At 38.4% G+C, this 19339-nt stretch overlaps 1 protein-coding gene across 5 annotated transcripts in view; it reads left to right on the top strand.

Annotated features, from left to right (window-relative positions):
• Nucleotides 1–19339, top strand: part of LOC124619339 (focal adhesion kinase 1) — a 749959-nt gene that overhangs the window by 643471 nt on the left and 87149 nt on the right. For 4 of the 5 annotated variants that reach the window (XM_047145654.1, XM_047145656.1, XM_047145652.1 and 1 more), the window contains 6 exons: nt 94–282; nt 462–765; nt 7392–7433; nt 7679–7801; nt 9291–9473; nt 16910–17126. In XM_047145654.1, the coding sequence (XP_047001610.1) occupies nt 94–282; nt 462–765; nt 7392–7433; nt 7679–7801; nt 9291–9473; nt 16910–17126 (1058 nt within the window). The remainder of the gene's footprint in view (nt 1–93; nt 283–461; nt 766–7391; nt 7434–7678; nt 7802–9290; nt 9474–16909; nt 17127–19339) is intronic. The other variant, XM_047145653.1, reaches the window with a different exon arrangement.

Below are 19339 nucleotides of genomic sequence, written 5' to 3'. Positions count from 1 at the left end.
CCCTGATTGAATCCTCATTTTTTGTGCACTCTTATAGGAAATCACATCGATCTGATGTTGCTGCTCATTTATGCATGCAGCTCTCTGTTTCAGGTGGGAATGCACAAATTTTTGCCCCGTGCTGTGCTCGACAGCTTGAAGCCAAAGCAGCTGCGGAAAATGATCCAGCAGCATTTCAAGAAATTTGCGTCTCTGTCTGAGGTGGAATGCATGTTTAAATTCTTGGAACTGCTCAGAGCACATTACCGATTCGACCAAGAACGCTTCCGCTGCTCTCTTGGAGTAAGTTGTTACATATTCTTTTCATGTTACTATTTCTAAATGACAATTGATTTATGCACTACCTGTATGTGAACAACTTTGGAATTGCATTCAGAACATTAAAATTACATGAATTTATCATCATGTATACATTATTTCATTTGTGATATTTCATGAGATATATGCATCATTTATATTAGCAATCGAGCATTTCCATCCCAGTGGAACTGGTGATAGGACCGGAGCTGGGAATATCGTACATGTCGGGTCGAGCGACAACACCGACTAAGATTTCAGAGTTCAACAGAGTCCGTGGACTGCAGACACTTGTCTCAGACTGTGATGCTCACCCCAAGGCTGTTGTTAAGATGTGGCTGGCAGGCTCATCTGAAACGCTATCGCTGACTTGTGCATCCCTGAGGGAGGCGGAGAGCCTAGCTGACCTTGTGGATGGCTACTGCCGACTTGTCACTGGCTCTCAAGAGTCTCTGTGGGACCGAAAAGGTGAGCCGTGTACATTGACCGATGCCGTTGCTAGTTTTATTTCTTACAAAAAATTTCCCACAAAAAGTTAATGATCATCTGATCAGTAGGAATCATTATACATGTATGCTTTTCAGGAGATAACATTTTATTTATTGAAAATAATTAATACATTTTACTGCTTGTTGAGCCCTGTGGCTAGATTATTTTATTTTAAGAAATACAATGATCAGCCACTTCTTTATGTATTTTTTATGCCAACAAGTATTTGGGGCTTTCACTCATCTTGAATTGGTGGAACACATATTTGAAACATCAGTAAATACGTCCTTGAAGCATCGACACCAATTTGGATGCTGCAGCTGGCTTTCTACTTGCTTGTTGTCATACTGAGTTTTGCATTTATGGGTGTGGCACAATCCTTTTCCACTTATATCTTGCACAAAAACAGCACAGTATCCATGCTGCCTGATACTGTGCTGATTTTGTGCAAGATACAAGTGGAAAAGTGTTTGTGTCACATCTGTAAAAGTGAAGACTGGAATAAAAACAAGCAGACTAGAAAGCAAGCTGCATTATCCAAATTTCTGTTTGGTTAATGATGTAATTAATAAAGTCTTCTCAGTTTTCAAGTAGTGTCAATTCCAATAAAATTCTCGAGCTTTTGATGGCCAACTCTGCCATTGTCGTCAGGAGTAAAACTACTGACTGCCGGTCTGGCACTATTTCCCACTTATATATCTATGATTAAGGTCACTGGCACCAATCGGAGAGGGCTGAAACAGTGCGTGCACAGAAGGTGAGCTGAGCTGGGCGGCTCATAGCAGGTCCGACCCATCGCGGGACCAAATGATGTCAGGTGGTGTGAGGACCTGGCGCCATGTTTGAAACTGTTGCTCCCCCCTGCCTACAAGCCTTAAGCATCCATCATTGCTTCCTTCTGGCATCCAAAGCCTGCTCCCATGCCCTACTTAGTGTGTAGCCCGTGTCGAAATTGTTGCTGTTCGTTCTAATCTTAGCCGCCTCTTTTATAATGTAGTCCCAGTATGTTGAGGCATGAGTCAAGACTCTTGTGTTCTCAAACTGTATTTTGTGTCTGTTTTTGAGGCAATGCTCAGCTGTGGCTGACTTGTCGAGTTTCCTTTGCTTAAAATGTCTCTTGTGCTCAGTATAATGCTCTGGAACCATGGGAATTGTCTGGCCTATTTAGATGCTGCCACACTCGTGAGGGATACCGTACACTCTGGGCACATGAAGAGCTATGTCGTCTTTAACAGGGTGCAACTTACCTCTTATTTTAGGGGCGGGCTGGAACACTGGTCTCAATCAATGTCTCTGCAGCATACATCCTATCTTGCTGCTCGTTGCCCCATAGTATGGCAGGAATGCCACCAGCTTGGCTTCTTCTGCCGATTCACAAGGCATCCTTCTTCAGTGACACCTGAAAGTGTTCACAGTCTCTCTTTTTGCTGTGTTCTCTGTGAACACATGCCTCAAGTGCTGCAGTCAGACTGTTGGTGATCATCATCAGAAATAGCTTTGACTCTGTGTGTATTAACATGTTCAGGACTGCTTTCTTGTGTACAGTGTGGTGAAAATTACCGCCTTTCAAATATCGATCAGTATGCGTTGGTTTCGTGTACCCTGGATGACTAAGCCAGCCTCCTGCTTCCTACTCAACTAAAACATAAGAGTGGTAGCTTTCCACCCTTCTCCATCTTGATGGTAAATTGTATGTTGGGACGGACACTTCATGTGATCTAGGAACTTCTGCAGTGTATGTTCACCATGAGGCCATATCAAGAACGTGTCATCGACGTACCTGAGGATGTAAGATGGATGACACAGCAATGAGCTCACCACTGTCTTCTGCAGTCATGAATTTCTATATGGACCACTTTGAGGAGCAGGTTCTGAACTCTGTGGTGTTGGGTCTGTCTTGCTTCCTTAGGTACATCGATGACATCTCCCTGTTATGGTCTCACAGTTAAAATATACTGTAGTAGTTCGTGGATCACATGAACGGTGTCCATCCCAACATTAAATTTACCATTGAGATGGAGAAGGATGGAAAGCTACAGTTCTTAGATGTTTTGGTTGAGTGGAAGGCAGGAGTCCAACTTTGTCATTCAGTGTACAGGAAACTGATGCACACTGATCGATATTTGAAAGCCGGTAGTTTACACCACCATGTACACAAAGTGGTTGAGACACATTAATACACAAAGCCAAAGTTATTTCTGATGACAACCTGGCACAGTTTGAATTGCAGCACTTGTTCAGGGAGAATGGCTACAGCAAAAGAGACATTGCAAATGCTTTCAGGTGTCACTGAAGATGGACTTCTTGTGAGTTGGTGGAAGAAGCCAAGTCGGTGACTTTTCTGCCATACTCTGGAGGAACGAGCAGCAAGTTAGGATGTGTGCTGCAGAGTCACAGATTGAGACCAGTGTTCTGGTCCACCCCTTAGATTTGATATATTTTACGCCCTGTTAAAGACAACATAGCTCTTTGTGTGCCCAGTGTGCATGGTGTCCCTTAAGAGTGTGGCAGCATTTATATAGGCCAGACAATTGCAAAGTTACAGAGCCTTGTACTGAGCACAAGAGACATATTAAGCAAAAGGAGCCTGACAAGTTGGCCATAAACAGCAACAATTTCAACAGAGACTACGGATACACACTGAGTAGGGTGTGGGGGCAGGCTTTGGATGTCAAAAGGAAGCAGGATGGGTGCTTAATGCTTTTAGGGAGGTGGGAGCAGCAGTTTCAAATGCAGCACTGACCTGTCGCTCCACCTAACATCACCCAGTCTTGTGGCAGGCCAGAGCTGCGAGGAGCTGCCCACCTTGCCTTTCGCACACGTCATTTTGGCCCTCTCTGATTGCTGCCAGTGACTTTAATCATGAGTATACAAGTGGGAAATAGTGCCAGCTCTGGCAATCAGTAGTTTTACACTTGGCAACGGTGGGGGAGCTAGCCATTGAAAGCTGGAGAGTTTTATTGAAATTGATGTGGCTCGGAAATTTTATTCAGACATGCCATCGCTTAAGACTTAGAGGACACAATGATGTATTTACTGAAGATTCAAATATGTATTAAACCAATTGCAAAAAAGAGGAAAGCATGAAATGTGTATTGGTGTAAATAAAAATACATAAAGTGGTTAGTTGCTGTATTTCATAAATAACTTTATTTGCTCTCACAAACTAGTCACATCATTACAACAAAAACTAAATCGGCTATGCGCTACTTTCTGATGCTTTATTCTAAGTAGCTTGAAATATTTTGCTATTTGTTGGTAAGCTGAGCTTTTCACAAAAAAAAGTCATGAGTAAATCATTATTCAGATGATTGTAGCAGTTGGCAGATAATCTGACTTTTGGTATCTTATCTACAACAATAACATAGGAGGGATCAATTTTTTGGGATAATAGTCTTCTCCGTGCTTGGCTATTTAACATAAGGAAAAAATGAAAGAGAAGTAGGTGTTACATCATAATTCTTATCTAGTGCCTGTGTTGATGACTATCCCTGGACAGATTCGGAAATGACAGTAATACATCTAAATGCTATTGAGGACACTTTTCATACTCCAGGGGACTAAATTCATATTATTTAGAGTGAAGTACTGTAGTCATTCCTAAATGAATACCTACTAACAAATAGCAAAAAAATGTTGAATATTAACAAGTTCAGCTCCTTTGATGGTGGATCTGGCAATTATTATTTTTCTAGTATTTTGCTTAGTAGAATGTTACAAACACTCTTATTATGAAAGTTGGTAGTAGTGAAAATCATCACAGTGAAATACATAAATTATTTATGTAGCTATATCAGCTTAACTTTTTCAGTAGCAATTTGTCATTTGTGTCAAGTAGTACAGTCATAAACCTGTTCAATTGTTTGGTGTATAAGTGTAAATTTATAAGTTGTTTCACCCATGGAGATGATTTGTGGCCAAAGGCAGGTAACAAACTGAAGCAGATATAATTCACTATCATGTCAGAATAGTCTTCGAAAATAGAGTTATGGCTCTGAAGGAAGTTGGAAATATTGTGACTGGAGACAGTGTGTTATTGGTGAAAAAAGTCCTTAATCAAGAAGTTACCCATGGAAAAAGTCTGTTAACAACCTTTCAGTTGTTATGTAAATATTTGTTTTCTTACTGATTCAAACTGAATCTAAGAAAATTAAAAGTAATAAAACAACCTCTATAGTTTACATAACACAGTTTTTTTTTAAATTAATTACTTTATTTTTCTAAAGCTGCTGACTTTGTCCATTTAACCTTTCTTCCATCTATTTCGTGGACATTTTTCTACTTCATTGCCATCACAACAGATAGATACCCGGTGATAGTTGCATTCTCTTTGCATGTTTCATTTTTAATAAGTCATTATTATAACTACAACAACATATCACTGTTGCTTATTTAACCTGTCTGCTTCCTGTACAAGTTTTGTGTATTGCTATTACTAGAATTAGGTAACACTCACAATCAAACTGAGCTATAACTTTGATTTATGTGCTTTTATTACAGCCCCAGATATTGAAGATATAATATTATCCCACTTCAGGTTTTTGGGTTTTGAATCTTGAAAATAAGGTTCATGAATAACTCAGATATGTGATTTATAATAGGTGGATTGCTTAAGATTGCATTATATGGATGCAGTGATCAGTAAACAGAAAATGGTGACTAAAAAGTAGTATTTTTAGATTGTGACACTAGACTAAATGCTATCCTATATGGAGGCAACCGAGCACTGATTGCAATGAACAGAGTCAGAATACAACGTAAAATATCTATGGGTAAAATGAAAGTGATGGCATTTCAAGGCATACAATCAGTAAGATCAAAGCAGTCTTGAGCACTAAAATCTTGGATAAAATTGAAATTTAAATATCTTGGAGGCAACATCGCATATGAATACAACTGTGGCATGGACCAAAAATTAAATATATTTACTTTCATGTGTATGAGGGACATTCAGTAAGCAATGCAACACTTTTTTTGCCTGAAAGTATGTCAGTTTTATTCAGGATTACAACACAGCATATTATTCCTGATTACAACACAACATATTATTCCTCACTCTTTTGGCTGTAAAACCATATTTTTCAACATAGTCTCTGTTCAATGTGATGGCCACATTACTGGGAGGGCCTGTATGCCCACATGGTATCACTATACTGGTCAATGTCAGAACCAGTGTTTTGCTGCATCAGTAACCTCCCCGTCATCTATGTACAACTTCCTGCAGTTCTTTAGGGGCCAAGCAGATGGAAGTTGGAAGGTGTGATATCCAGGCTATAGGGTGGACTAGGAAGAACAGTCAGTTTTGTGAACTCCTCTCAGGTGTGGAGACTTATGTGAGCCCTTATGTTGTAATGGAGAAAGAGAAGTTCATTGGCAGTTTTGTGGTTTTGAACACACTGAAATCATTCCTTCGATTTCCGGAGGGTTGTGGCCAGCTGGCATGTGGGAGAATGGCCCAGGTTTTTGAGACCTTGTAGCGAAATGACAGATGCTTTGCCTACTGGATCACCATGCTTTTGTTCACTGATGTGCTTCTGTAGACGATCTGCAAGCACCTGTGAATACCTGTGATGCTCTGGCGTTCCGCCAAAAGAAACTCAATGACAGCTCTCTACTTGGAACACACCTCAATTACAGGCAACATTTTGATTGCTGTATATAATGGCATCACTTATCAGAACTTTATGCTACTGTAGGGGCTGAAGTGGGAATATTCCTTGATGTCCCACAACAAATTCCACATTTTTTTCAACTGAAACTGGCCGAGAAAAATGTGTGGTACATTACTTATTGACGCTCCTCATGGAATGATGTAAAAACTGAGTTGACAGAATAAATCTATGAAAGAAATGCAGCTGAAGTTTTACAAAATCGTAGTAGTGCCAACCCTTATTTATGGCACTGAAGCATGAATGAAAACAAGACACTAAGACTGTAGAATATAGGCCAAAGAAATGAGATTTCTAAGAATAGTGAGAGATCATAAAATAATTGAGGGCTTATGCGAAAATTTAGCAATATATTACTTAAAAGAAAATAGTGTGAAATGGAAGGAATTGTAGACAGTTTGGTTAGAGAAGACTCCTGGTAAAGGCTCTTAGTGATAAAAGCATTAGCAGGAGAAATGTATGAAGGCCATACAACAGAAAGAGTACTGTAAGAGGTGATTTGTATAAGACATGTAGTGAAGAAGAAGAAGGATAAGAAACTACTTTGAAGAAGCCATTTCTCTCTCTCTCTCTCTCTCTCTCTCTCTCTCTCTCTCTCTCTGTCTCTGTCTCTGTCTCTCTCTCTTTCTAACTAGAGAAAGATTGACAGCTCAAAACTAGTAATACATCTATGTTGTTCAACAAACTTGCTACCTTTTTCTCAGTTTTGTTTATTGTTTCCAGTCTGGGATTTCTGTTATTGTAACAACTTTGTATTCAGTTATATTTACATTATTATTGTACTAAAGTTAAAATTTCCATTGCTTATTATTCAGCAAGCAGACATATTTTAAATATTTATTGTTCAGTTTCAGTTGCAAAAAATACAATAACTGCAAAAATAATTATTGTCATGTTTGATTCAGAATGAAACTTTGTTTACTGTTTTTGTACAAGCTGCCGTGTGGAAACGCTTTCCCTGCCCTTGTGCTGTCAAAGGTTGGTATTCACATTAATTGTTTGTCTCCATTAAAGAAAAGCATGTATTTCATTCTATGTCAGTTTCATTATGTGCCTGCTATTTTCAAAGGCATTTCCTCCCTTTCTGTTTGTAGTGATAGTTAATTCACTAATATTATGTGTCAATAATGGCAGATTTGTTACATAGTTGGTGCTGACAGGTCTTTGATGTCTTCTAAGTATACTGTGTGCTTGATGATTTCACAAATTGTGTACTTTCGCAGATGCTCACCCTCCCAAGTACCCTGACAGTGGAGGTGGAGACAAAGTGCCACCAAGAGGAACCATGCTTTCTGAAGACTATGCAGAAATTGTGGATGAGGAAGGGGACTATTCTACACCTGCCAGTACGTATTTCTCATCCCAGTAAGCTGTTGTTGCTGTCAGACTTACTTGAAACCTTTAAAATTCCATGTAACTAGTACTGGCAAGAGTATCTATTTACCTGTTTTTTTAAACTTGTAGCAGCTAAATGTAAAAGTCTGTGCTCAATTCCCAATGGATTTTAATGAAGAGTTCATTTGATCCTTTTATCCATTATCACTATAGAAATGATTTTTTCAAAAGTAAAATTTTGTGTTGTAGTTCACAAGACATTTTTGATATCAGTTGCATCCCATTCCATTGATATATTTTGCAGCAATCTTTCACTAAACACATACTGATAAAGAATGATATAAATTGTGTAAGAGGTATGTGGATGACATACTCATTCTATTTAACAGCACAAATGATGAAGTAGCAACCCCTTTTAATAAATTCAGTAGTCTGCATAATAAAATCTAATTAACTTTTGAGGATGAAAAGGACAACACCATATCTTTCCTTGACATGAAAATATCAAAACAGAACTCGCAGGTGTCTTTCAGTCCTCACAAAAAGCATACTGGCTCTGACACAACTATATCAAACAGTTCTGCACATCCTACATCCACCAAAAATGTGGCATATAAATCAGTGCTATACAGAACCAACAAATTTTCAATTTGATATACAGAACTCCACCATGACATAGAAAACCATAAAATATTTTGCAGCATATGTTTCATAGATCCAATGTTCATTAATACAATGTCTCAGCAGAGAAACAATAATGTGAACAAGAAATAGCAAATTACACTCACAGCTGACAGCATCCCAGCAGTTAAATGTTTAAAAATGCCATTTTGTATAATTTCTGATAAATTTAGTAGGTAATTCATAGCTAGAGTATTCAAAAACACATATGTAAAAATCAGCATTTGCACCACTAACCACCTAAATAACAAGCTCATCCACAGTATGAAACAACCATATACAGTTCTTGGTGCATCTGGCATTTACGAAATTACCAGCACCTAATACAATAAATATTATGTTGGACTGGCTGGCAGAAATTTCAGAACTCGACTAGAGCATATAGACTCTCATAGACTGGGAAAATATAAGAAATCAGCATTAGCAACACACATTAAAGACACAGGACAAGGCAATCTTGAAATTTTGTACGAAACCTGAAAAAGTAAAAGAATGGACATAGTGGAAGAAATGGAATTATTCATTCATAATACATAAAATGGAGATAATATTGTTTATGAGATAAATGAATTCAAAAACTAAAAATTCTTCAGAAGCCCTAATGCAGATGTAAAGCAATAAATTTTGAGATGTGCCAGTATGAAACCAATGACTACCAAATTGTCAGTATCACACGGGTCGCAGCAAAGAAGCAATAGTTGATACTTGCCCACATACTGCAAGTATTGTTTAGGATCTGTGTTTAGTTTCCCAGAAATAAAAAGTGCTGTTGTTTTTTTGTTAACTGGAAATAGTTCATTGTGGGAATCTTGGTTGCAGCAAAGGATTATGAACTGGACCGTAGCCGTGTTGAGCTGGGTGAAACAATTGGTGAGGGCCAGTTCGGGGACGTTCACAAAGGCACATTCAGAGCTGCCGATGGAACACCGGTACCTGTTGCAGTAAAAACCTGCAAAGCTGATGCCGATCTTGCCACTGCTGAGAAGTTTCTGGAGGAAGCATGTAAGTATAGAACATGTAAAGTAATGGAACTTCCAGTGCTTACACCCAGGAGAACCAGCCTCCAAATTCCATCTAAATCTAGGCTTTATGTGATTGAGGCATATTTTAAGATTGTTCCTTTGACAAAGATATGGCCTACTCTAATCTGAGATTGAGCTTCACCTGTAATGAAATTGTTATTGACACAACATTAAACCCTAATATTTCTTTAAATTTTAAATGCCACAAATGTGCAGTGGAGGTTTTTTTATGACGTTATAATACAGAAGACAATTGAGTTGTTACAATGGTAAAATTATGGCCTTCCAGTTGAGAAGCCTGTATAGTCTGTCCATGAACTTGAGTGAGTGAGCAAGACCCCACTCTGTCTACCCAGATAAGTAACTAGGTGCTTCCACAGGCTGTTTCATAATGTAGTACTGGCCCTGCTGCAGCGCGCGCTTGAAATCTGTGGTGATGCCGTGTACAGATATGTCCCGGCAGCATTTATTGTTAGATAAATACATTGGGACCATAAGGAATACAAAAGATGATAGTTCCTTCCAAAACACAACATTGTAGAGTAAACAATATTAACATAGGAACAGAATTCAGGATTGTACTACAAACATAGAACCAAATATCTGTTCATGTAAATGTATGTTCCTTTACTGCTCGTAATAAAACACACCCCATATAGTGCACTCAATCTGTAGAATGTAAGGCTTGTTTTTACTTTGTGTTTCTAGTAAAAGGTAGAAGTTTTCTTTGAAGGGCTGCATTGAAACATAACAATTCTTGCAACATGAAGAGTGTTTAAAAAGTAATGAGAAATTTATAATTTCGCATGTTGTATTGGTCTGATTTGTACTACGTGTTTTGTCACTGTCTTCACAAACATGTCTGAAAAGTATCTGTACAATGTTATGCATACTGGGTATTTAGTGTGTTGTCAGCTATGAAAAATGTTACATGTGTTTTGGTAGCACTAATGATTATTTGTTTTGTATATAAAAGGATCAGAGAGTTTCTATTAAATTTTGTTATAAAAATGGAATAAAGTATATTAAACATTTAGAAATGTTAAATATTGCTTTTGATGAGTCTGCTATGAATAAAACAAGGGCTTACAAGTGATATGAACGTTTCAAAGCAGGCAGTGCAGTGCAGTGGTTTTACAATGATAGATGAGATTAAAAATGTATAGTTAAGAGAGCTATAAACCATCCCAAAGAAACAATTCCAAAAGTGTTTCTGGAATTGTGAAAAACAACAGCATAAGTATGTAGTAAGTAATGGGGAATATTTTGAAGAGGATAGCATTGCTGTAGATTAACAAATAAAGTTCTTAGAAAAAAAATAAAAATCAGTATGTGAATGCACCACGAATGTCAAGCTTTTTGTACAGAAGTCCAAAATCAGTGTGCATGTTTCAAAGGAAATTTCAGCAGTGTTTAGGATAGCTATTGCATACGTATCTTAAGCAGTGTGTCTTAGAAGCAGGTGAATAGTAACTGAGATAGAGTTTTAGTGACAGAATACATTCAAATGCTGCTTTTCCATAAGAATCAAAAGTTTTATGTGATTGAATCACATGCTGTTAGCGAGAAATCAGTTAATTTTACCATGCTAATTTTGTTCAATTAGTGATAAAGGTATTTGTTGCTTTGGATGACATATGACTGCATTTACCTTGGAAAACTGTTTAACACTTTTAGTACTTGTAGTAAATTTCTATTAAACGAAACTTTATAGTATATGAACATACTCATGCTTGAAAGCATACACAATGTACTGTATTTTTTAAGAAATTATTCATTGCCCATTCACATAATTTGTATTTTAAAGGTCATCATTAACAGTGCCACTGTCATTATCATCATTGTCGTCACTTTCTAAATTAATAACTATGGCATCTAGTATGTCTTCAACAATCCCACCCTTAACCCAGAACTCTTTTTCAAGTTTCTCTACATGGAGACAGTATGCACTCCGATCATCTGGAGTTATAGTTTCAAAACCTGTAAGAAGTGTTTGTCTATGCTTTTTTTTGGTTTCTTCAAAATTTAGGTTGGAATAAAAAATGGATACTCGGAAAGTTGCTACATATCTTCTTTCATCAACAGCAGTAACTTCCTCATGCAAATATCTCCATATATATTTCTTCCTCTTACAAAATTTATGAATTTTGCCCACACCTGTTCAATTGAATTTAAGTCACAGTTATATGGTGGAAGTCACAGCATTGTGTGTCCATGAGCTTCAAGTATTTTATTAATTTCAAATACCTTGTCTTCTGGCTTATGTTGTTTAATTAAATCAAGTAATTTTGTTTTTCTCGTTGACAAATCATTTTCCACCATGTTTCCTTAATAACAATTCCATCTTTCCTCTTTTATCCAAGGATCTGTTGGACTTTTGTTATGCTCCTTGTTGTGATATGAAGTATTGTCCATAACATTAACACAGTTCAGTGGCAGATTCGGAATTAATTTAGTCGATATCCAATTTGAAAAATTTTTGTAGATCATTTGCCATATGGTAGCTCCTGTTGCACATTCCAGTTAATAAATTAACTGTGCATAAAAACCCATCTTTTGAACTGATACTGACCACAGCAAACCTATTGCTTCCACTAACTTTGTCCATAATGCCGTCAATGCCAGGACACGGCCAACATTTCCTGTAAGTAATGTTGTTGTCTACCCAAGGTGCATCAGTATAAAAGAAGTTTCTGCCTTGCTCCCTTAATTTCCTCGGTTGGATCAAGTACTTAAATTGCCAGTGAATTACATCTGTTCTCTCTACCAGAATCTTCTGCTTACTTACAGATCTTTTCCAGGTAAATCCCACTTCACATAGTGTCTTGTGTAAAACATCTTTCTGCCAAGGGAAATGGATTTTTTTACAGCAGTAAGTAATTTCCATAATGTCAGCACTATTTTTTAATTTATGTAAAAGTCTTCCATCATTTATTGAGTGACCGATTTTGTGAAACTGTCTATAATGATGGATTTCCTCCCAAAATTATTAGTTTTCCTTTGTGGCAATTCCAATAAACCATGTGGTTTATTTTTGCACTCCTTTCTTATGCATCCTACTACAGCAAGGCTGATGTTTGCATAAATTGCAGGCCTTTGATTGGGTCTTGTAATATTAGCCAACAGTTCTTTATGTGTTGTCTCTTTAATACACACTGTAACAACCTTAGAGATGATCAAGGGCTCGTTACTCTGCAAATGCTTCCTATTCTTTATATTCTGCACATTTTCTTGCAATGCAGAGCGATTATCCATCGCTTTCAGATACCAAAGTATATCCATAAGTATACAAAGTTAACTGACAGACACTGGCAACTAAGACCCCATGAACACAGTTGACACATATCACTGCACGCTGAATTACACTGCTAGACAGGTAACGAGCAACAGATTTTGGGTACCCCTGTAGGACAGTGGCAGGGTTCTTCCAGGGAAGGCCACTTCCCCCACCAAAAGCGTTGCTCGCTCTTGAATTTACAGACTGATTATATTTTGAAATGTAGTCTGACTGTTGAAGAGTCCCTCCTCCTGGTCCTCCTCCTCCTCCTCAGACTTACCTTACCTTCACAGTTGCTGTCAGATTATTATAGTTGTATTTGTACTCTGCTAAGTTTACTATCATGAATTACAACTTCTACTTGCTTTGAATTAATTTTTCCTGAAAAAAGTAAAAAATGTAAGAACACTACTTTTAATGAAAAGTTAAAGGGTAAACGCCCTGCTCACCCTTTATCACACTCACATTTACTGTATGAACTTTTTTCTCTGTACTTGAGAAAATGAATTTCTGTCTGTGGAGACATTTATTACCTCAGAAAGTGTATATTCGTATCTCCAAGAATCGCCTTTGACTAACTTAAGATTGGAGAGAGAGAGAGAGAGAGAGAGAGAGAGAGAGAGAGAGAGAGAGAGAGAGAGAGAGAGAGAGTGAGAGAGAGAGTGTCAACAACAAATGTAGTGTTTCTTTCAGCCTCTTAGTTAGTGTTAAAACTAAATTTTAATTTTTGTTTTGTTTTTTTGTAATTCTCATCTCAATGTTACCATCTTCACTTATTTTTGATCCTTCCACAATACATTTTAGGTGAATACCAGAAACAATAATCATTTGGTCTGTAATGACCCAAAATAGCCATATTTACAGAATAACTATGGAAATGGATTCAGTTTGTTTTTGAAACACACACATTCTTATTGATTTCCTAGCCTGGACAAGATTCAGCATATCTGTGTCATCACAAGGGTCATCTTCTTTTTACATTTATAATAATATTAAATTTTGAACAAAACAGTGATGATAGAATGTTGGGGCTATTGTTACTGTTTTATTTTATGTGCAAAACAGTGCTTAAATTGTAAAAGAAAGTGATAACTTGAAAGCTAGTGAATTTTTCTATGCTGCTATAGACACTCATGCTCATAAATTAAGGATAATTGCAGAATGTGGTGCCACACAATGTGGCACTACACAAAACTGTCGCTAATAGACTAGCCACATAGGGAACACACATGTCACAGATCTGTTAGTCCACGGTATTGGTGATAAGTTGAGAAAACTGTCCCAAAACACATGTGCTACAAAATGCCACTGTTTCCTGCACGTGTACCCCAACATCAGTATGGGTTATGAGCACCATGCACACGTACACAGGCCAGAAAACGAGTTGGCATACTCTGGATTAGGTGGTCAAGCAGCTGCTGGGATATAGCCTCCCATTCTTGCACCAGTGCCTATCAGAACTCCTGGAGTGTCCTAGGGGTTTGAAGACGTGCAGAAGATACATTGAATGAGAGCATCCCAGACATGCTCGATGGGGTTTAGGTCTGAAGAACAGGCAGGCCACTCCATTCGCCTGATATCTTCTATTTCAAGGTACTCCTGCGCAATGGCAGCTCGGTGGGGCCGTGCGTTATTATCCATCAGGAGGAGTGTGGAAGCCACTGCACGCCCTGAAAAGGCGGACATACTGGTGAAAAATGACGTCCCGATACACCTGACCTGTTACAGTTCCTCTGTCAAAGACATGCAGGAGTGTATGTGCACCAATCATAATCCCACCCCACACCATCAAACCACGACCTCCATACAGGTCCCTTTCAAGGACATTAAGGGGTTGGTATCTGGTTCCTGCTTCCCGCCAGATGAAAACCCGGCGAGAATCACTTTTCAGACTATACCTAGACTCTTCCGTGAACATAACCTGGGACCACTGTTCCAGTGACCATGTACTGTGTTCTTGACACCAGGCTTTACGGGCTCTCCTGTGACCAGGGATCAGTGGAATGCACCTTGCAGGTCTCTGGGCAAATAAACCATGTCTGTTCAGTTGTCTGTAGAATGTGTGTGTGTGGAGACAACTGTTCTAGTGGCTGCGGTAAGGTCCCGAGCAAGGCTGCCTGCAGTACTCCATGGCCATCTGTGGTCACTGATAGTGAGATATCCTGTCTGCTGGAATCGTTGCCATAATCTTGAGATCACACTTTGTGGCATACGGAGGGTCCGTGCTACGACCTGCTGTGTTTGACCAGCCTCCAGTCACCCTAGTATTCTACCCCTCATAACGCCATCAATATGTGTTCTTTTAGCCATTTTCAATACACAGTCGTGATTAGCATGTCTGAAAACGTCTGCACACTTACTCGCTGCACTGTACTCTGACATGCACCAACACCCCTCTGCGTATGTGGACAGCTGCCAGCACCACCATGTGATGATCACAGGTCAAATGCACTGCATGGTCATACCCCGAGGTGATTTAAACCCGCAAACCACCTGCCACAGTGTTGTTTCACCATGTATCAGCATTATCCTTAATTTATGAGCATGAGTTTATATCGGAGTGCCACATACCAGTCTGTAGATAGATAATTGCCTACCTTTGTTGCCCTATATGGCTTCCGTTCTGGAGTCTCCTCAGTTATAATCATGCGCTGCAATTATTTGTACTTGCCGTCAAACAGTGGGAAAGAAAGAAATATAGTGTTGTTTCTGTGTTGTGCTACTCACTACACTGAGACAAATATTAGGTTCTGCTGGTGCATAAATGGTTAGGATGACTGCTGTGAGTGTGTGTATCTGTATTTTCTTTTGGTGAATTCCTGTTTTGCTATTTGGAGTAACCACATTCAGATCCACATCGGAGCTCTTGATTAGGCTTTTCTGTTGTTTCCTCAAATGAGTGAAGTCAAATGCTGGTATAGTGCCCTGACTGGGGCCTCTCCGAGCTTGTGCTCCGTCTCAGTTGGACACTATCAAGTTCTTAAACAAACAATTTTCTGTTTTAGTATTTTCATTACATATGAAACATTTAAGCAATTATCCCTAAGGGCTCTGCACACACATGAATCAGAACGAAATTCTAATGTGTGGTACAGTGGGAATTTCTCTCAGCCTTGCACTTCTGTGGTTTGCCAATTAAGGATGTAGATGTAGATTTGTGATTCTCTGTGAAATATCGTTTGTAGATGCAGCATTCTTGTCTGTTAAAGTGTGGTCATTCAGAACTTCCTGTGAGGACACAAGTCAACTTATTTAAAATCTTAAGGAGGTGTTGATTGGAGATCAGATACATAAAAATTACGGCAATGGAGCAGAGTTATAGAACTGGGATTTTTCTTTGGAACAGACAGAACTTTACATACACAGATGTATATTCCTCCTTGATGACATGTTATAACACACGCATGTGGCAGTGCAGGATGAGTAATATTCAAGGCTAGTGAAGATGATATGACCTATCTTGTAGATTTCTTACTCCTGTCTTTCATGTTGGAAAAATACTGTAAAATTGAAAATTTATAGTGATACCTGAATATTACTAATAATGGGTTGACCTCATTAACTGGTGTTTCACTCCTGCATTAATCTGTATGATTGTCTAGGTATAACACGTAAGTATGTATGTTGAGTCACATCAACATTATTCTGTAAATCTCAAAACATATGTATCTAACAATTTCAACTAACGTCTAAGAGCATAGTCACAAGTTAAAAATTTGATGTCAGTAACTAGTGCAACAGTCAGGAGGTACCCAACTGAACTGTAATGAGAATAATTGTTAGCTTTGTTTGATGGAAGAAGTTCACTCCATTTGCCTGAGAAGATAGAATTGTAATATGTGGGAAAATTGATTGACACTGTGAAGTTTGGTGCTTCCATTTAATGATTAACCTACTTTAAGAATATATTTATAGGCTATCACAGACAATGTAAACTTGTTGCAAATTTATCTTGACAAATCTCTCATGCCTAATTAATGTTTTCACTAATATCCTGAAACAAAAAGCTGAAGACAAAGAAAAAAAATACTTTGGTATCCTGTATTTGTAGTGCTGATGAATGATGAATTACAGATCAGTCCGAGAGGAACAGTCTGGTACTGACTTTTAACTGTGAATTGCTGTGTAATATTTTGCAGACATAATGCAGCAGTTTGATCATCCCCACATCATCAAGTTAATTGGAGTCTGCTCAGAGAGCCCCATCTGGATTGTAATGGAACTGGCGAGGTTAGGGGAGATGAGGGCATATCTCCAGAGCAACCGTCATATACTCACCTTAGCTACACTGCTGCAGTATACGTATCAACTTAGTACTGCACTGTCATACCTGGAAAGTAAGAAGTTTGTGCACAGGTGAGTATTTTACACTGAATATAATTAAGTAATATTATTTCTCATCATTGAAACCTACATTTGCCTGTTTTAACAGTGTTTGTTAATTTTCAGGTCATTAAATACTAACGATTTTTCTCTAGTCTATAACTAAAACTGATCATCTGTAAATGAAGCAGAATGTCAATACTTAACTAATAGTTGTATGAGGAAGGGGTCCACATGTTGCATATAATTGTCAAATGTGGTAGTTACTGTTTATGGGTGCCAAAAACAAATTATTTATTGCAGTTGCAATTTTGAGCATTCGTCATTTTCAAGCAAATAGCATGACAATAAATATACACATAGGCATATGTACAGCCTTCATTCTGATCTGTTGTCCAGACAAAAAAAAAGTGCACAAAACCGTGACAGTAACTTATCTACTTTATGTTGTTGACAGTGTTTCATTTGTACATCTGTGTCTAGTCAATATCTTTTTATACTATGATTGCAAATATCTGTTACAAAGCCCACTTTTAATTTTAAAATTATCAAACTCGGCTTAGTGCTTCCTCACTTGTTAATTTAAATCACCTTATACAGTCTTTTTTCCCACTCATCGCTCCATTCTCCACTCATCCATTTCTTTTTGCACTTGTTTTTTCTGAATGTACATACTGCGTGCAGTCACAGTTATCTGTAATTCTTCATCCACATGTAAATTTCCAATTTTTAATCCAACTGTCAAATGGGTCATTAAAACAATAGAATATATGAGGGTTGGAACTTTAATAGTGGCAAATATTTATTTACAGCTCGTACAAAATAGGTACGGTTTCAAAGTTTTACTGACCTTCAGAGTAGTCACAAGCATAGTGTATAACCCATTGCCAGTGATGTGGATGTCATAGGATACTCTTAGCAGTGCCAGCTGTGTTGACAGTTTGAGCGATGCGGTCTATTGCACGATGAATTTGTAGCAGTTCTGAAGCGAATGCCATGAAATGTTTCCTTCAGTTTAGAAATCTAGTTGAACTCACGAGGGCTTAAGTCAGGGGAGTGCAGTAGGTGGTATAGCACTTTGCAGCCCCATCAGTCAAACAAATCAGTAACAATTTGCACTGTGCATGCATGAGCATTGTCCTGCAAAATGATGATCAGCTCCTGCAGAAAGTGTCATCACTTCTGTCTCTATGCTGTTCATTTTTGGAACACAACCTACGACCAGCTTAGAGACAGAAGTGATGACACTTTCTGCAGGACCTGACTATCATTTTGCAGGACAATGCTCAAGCATGTAAATGCAACCTGTTACTGATTTGTTTGACTCATGGTGCTGCTAAGTGCTATATCACCTTCTCCTCTGACTTAAGCCCTCTCGAGTTCAACTCAATTTCTAAACTGAAGGAAACACTTCATGGCTTTCGCTTCAGAACTGCTACAAATTCATCGGGCAATAGACCATGCTGCTCGAACTGTTAACACAACTGGCACTGCTAAGAGTATTCTATGACTTTCACATTGGTGGCATTGGGTTATACGTAATGCTGGTGACTACTTTGGAGATCAGTAAAACTTTGAAACTTGCACCTATTTTGTATGAGCTGTAAGCAAATAGTTGCCACTATTAAAGTTCCAATCCAGTAGATATATTACTAACATTGTTTTGTACATATCTGTTTTGGCATATTAGTATTTTTACATTGAATGCCAAAAAAACTAGTGTAGGCATGTGTATTCAAATACAGAGATATGTAAACAGGCAGATTACGGCACTGCAGTCGGCAGCACCTATATATTACAAGTGTCTTGCGCAGTTGTTAGATCAGTTACTGCTGCTACAATGGTGGGTTATCAAGATTTAATTGATTCTGAATGTGGTGTTATAGTCGGTGCATGAGCGATGGGACACAGCATCAATAGCGATGAAGTGGGGTTTTCCTGTATGACCATTTCATGAGTGTTCCGTGAATACCAGGAATCCGGTAAAACATCAAATCTCTGACATCGTTGTGGTCAGAAGAAGATCCTGCAAGAACGGGACCAACAATGACCGAAGAGAATCGTCCAATGTGACAGAAGTGCAACCTTTCTGCAAACTGCTGCAGATTTAATACTGGGCCATCAACAAATGTCAGCATGTGAACATATGCAGTGAAACATCATCGATATGGGCTTTTGGAGCTAAAGGCCCACTCATGTACCCTTGATGACTGCATTACACTGAAGCTCTATGCCTTGCCTGGGCC

Source organism: Schistocerca americana, chromosome 6, assembly GCF_021461395.2.
Source record: "Schistocerca americana isolate TAMUIC-IGC-003095 chromosome 6, iqSchAmer2.1, whole genome shotgun sequence".
NCBI classification, from domain to species: Eukaryota; Metazoa; Arthropoda; class Insecta; order Orthoptera; family Acrididae; genus Schistocerca; species Schistocerca americana.
Note: the sequence above shows the minus strand (reverse complement) of the source record. Positions and strands in the feature narration are given on the sequence as shown.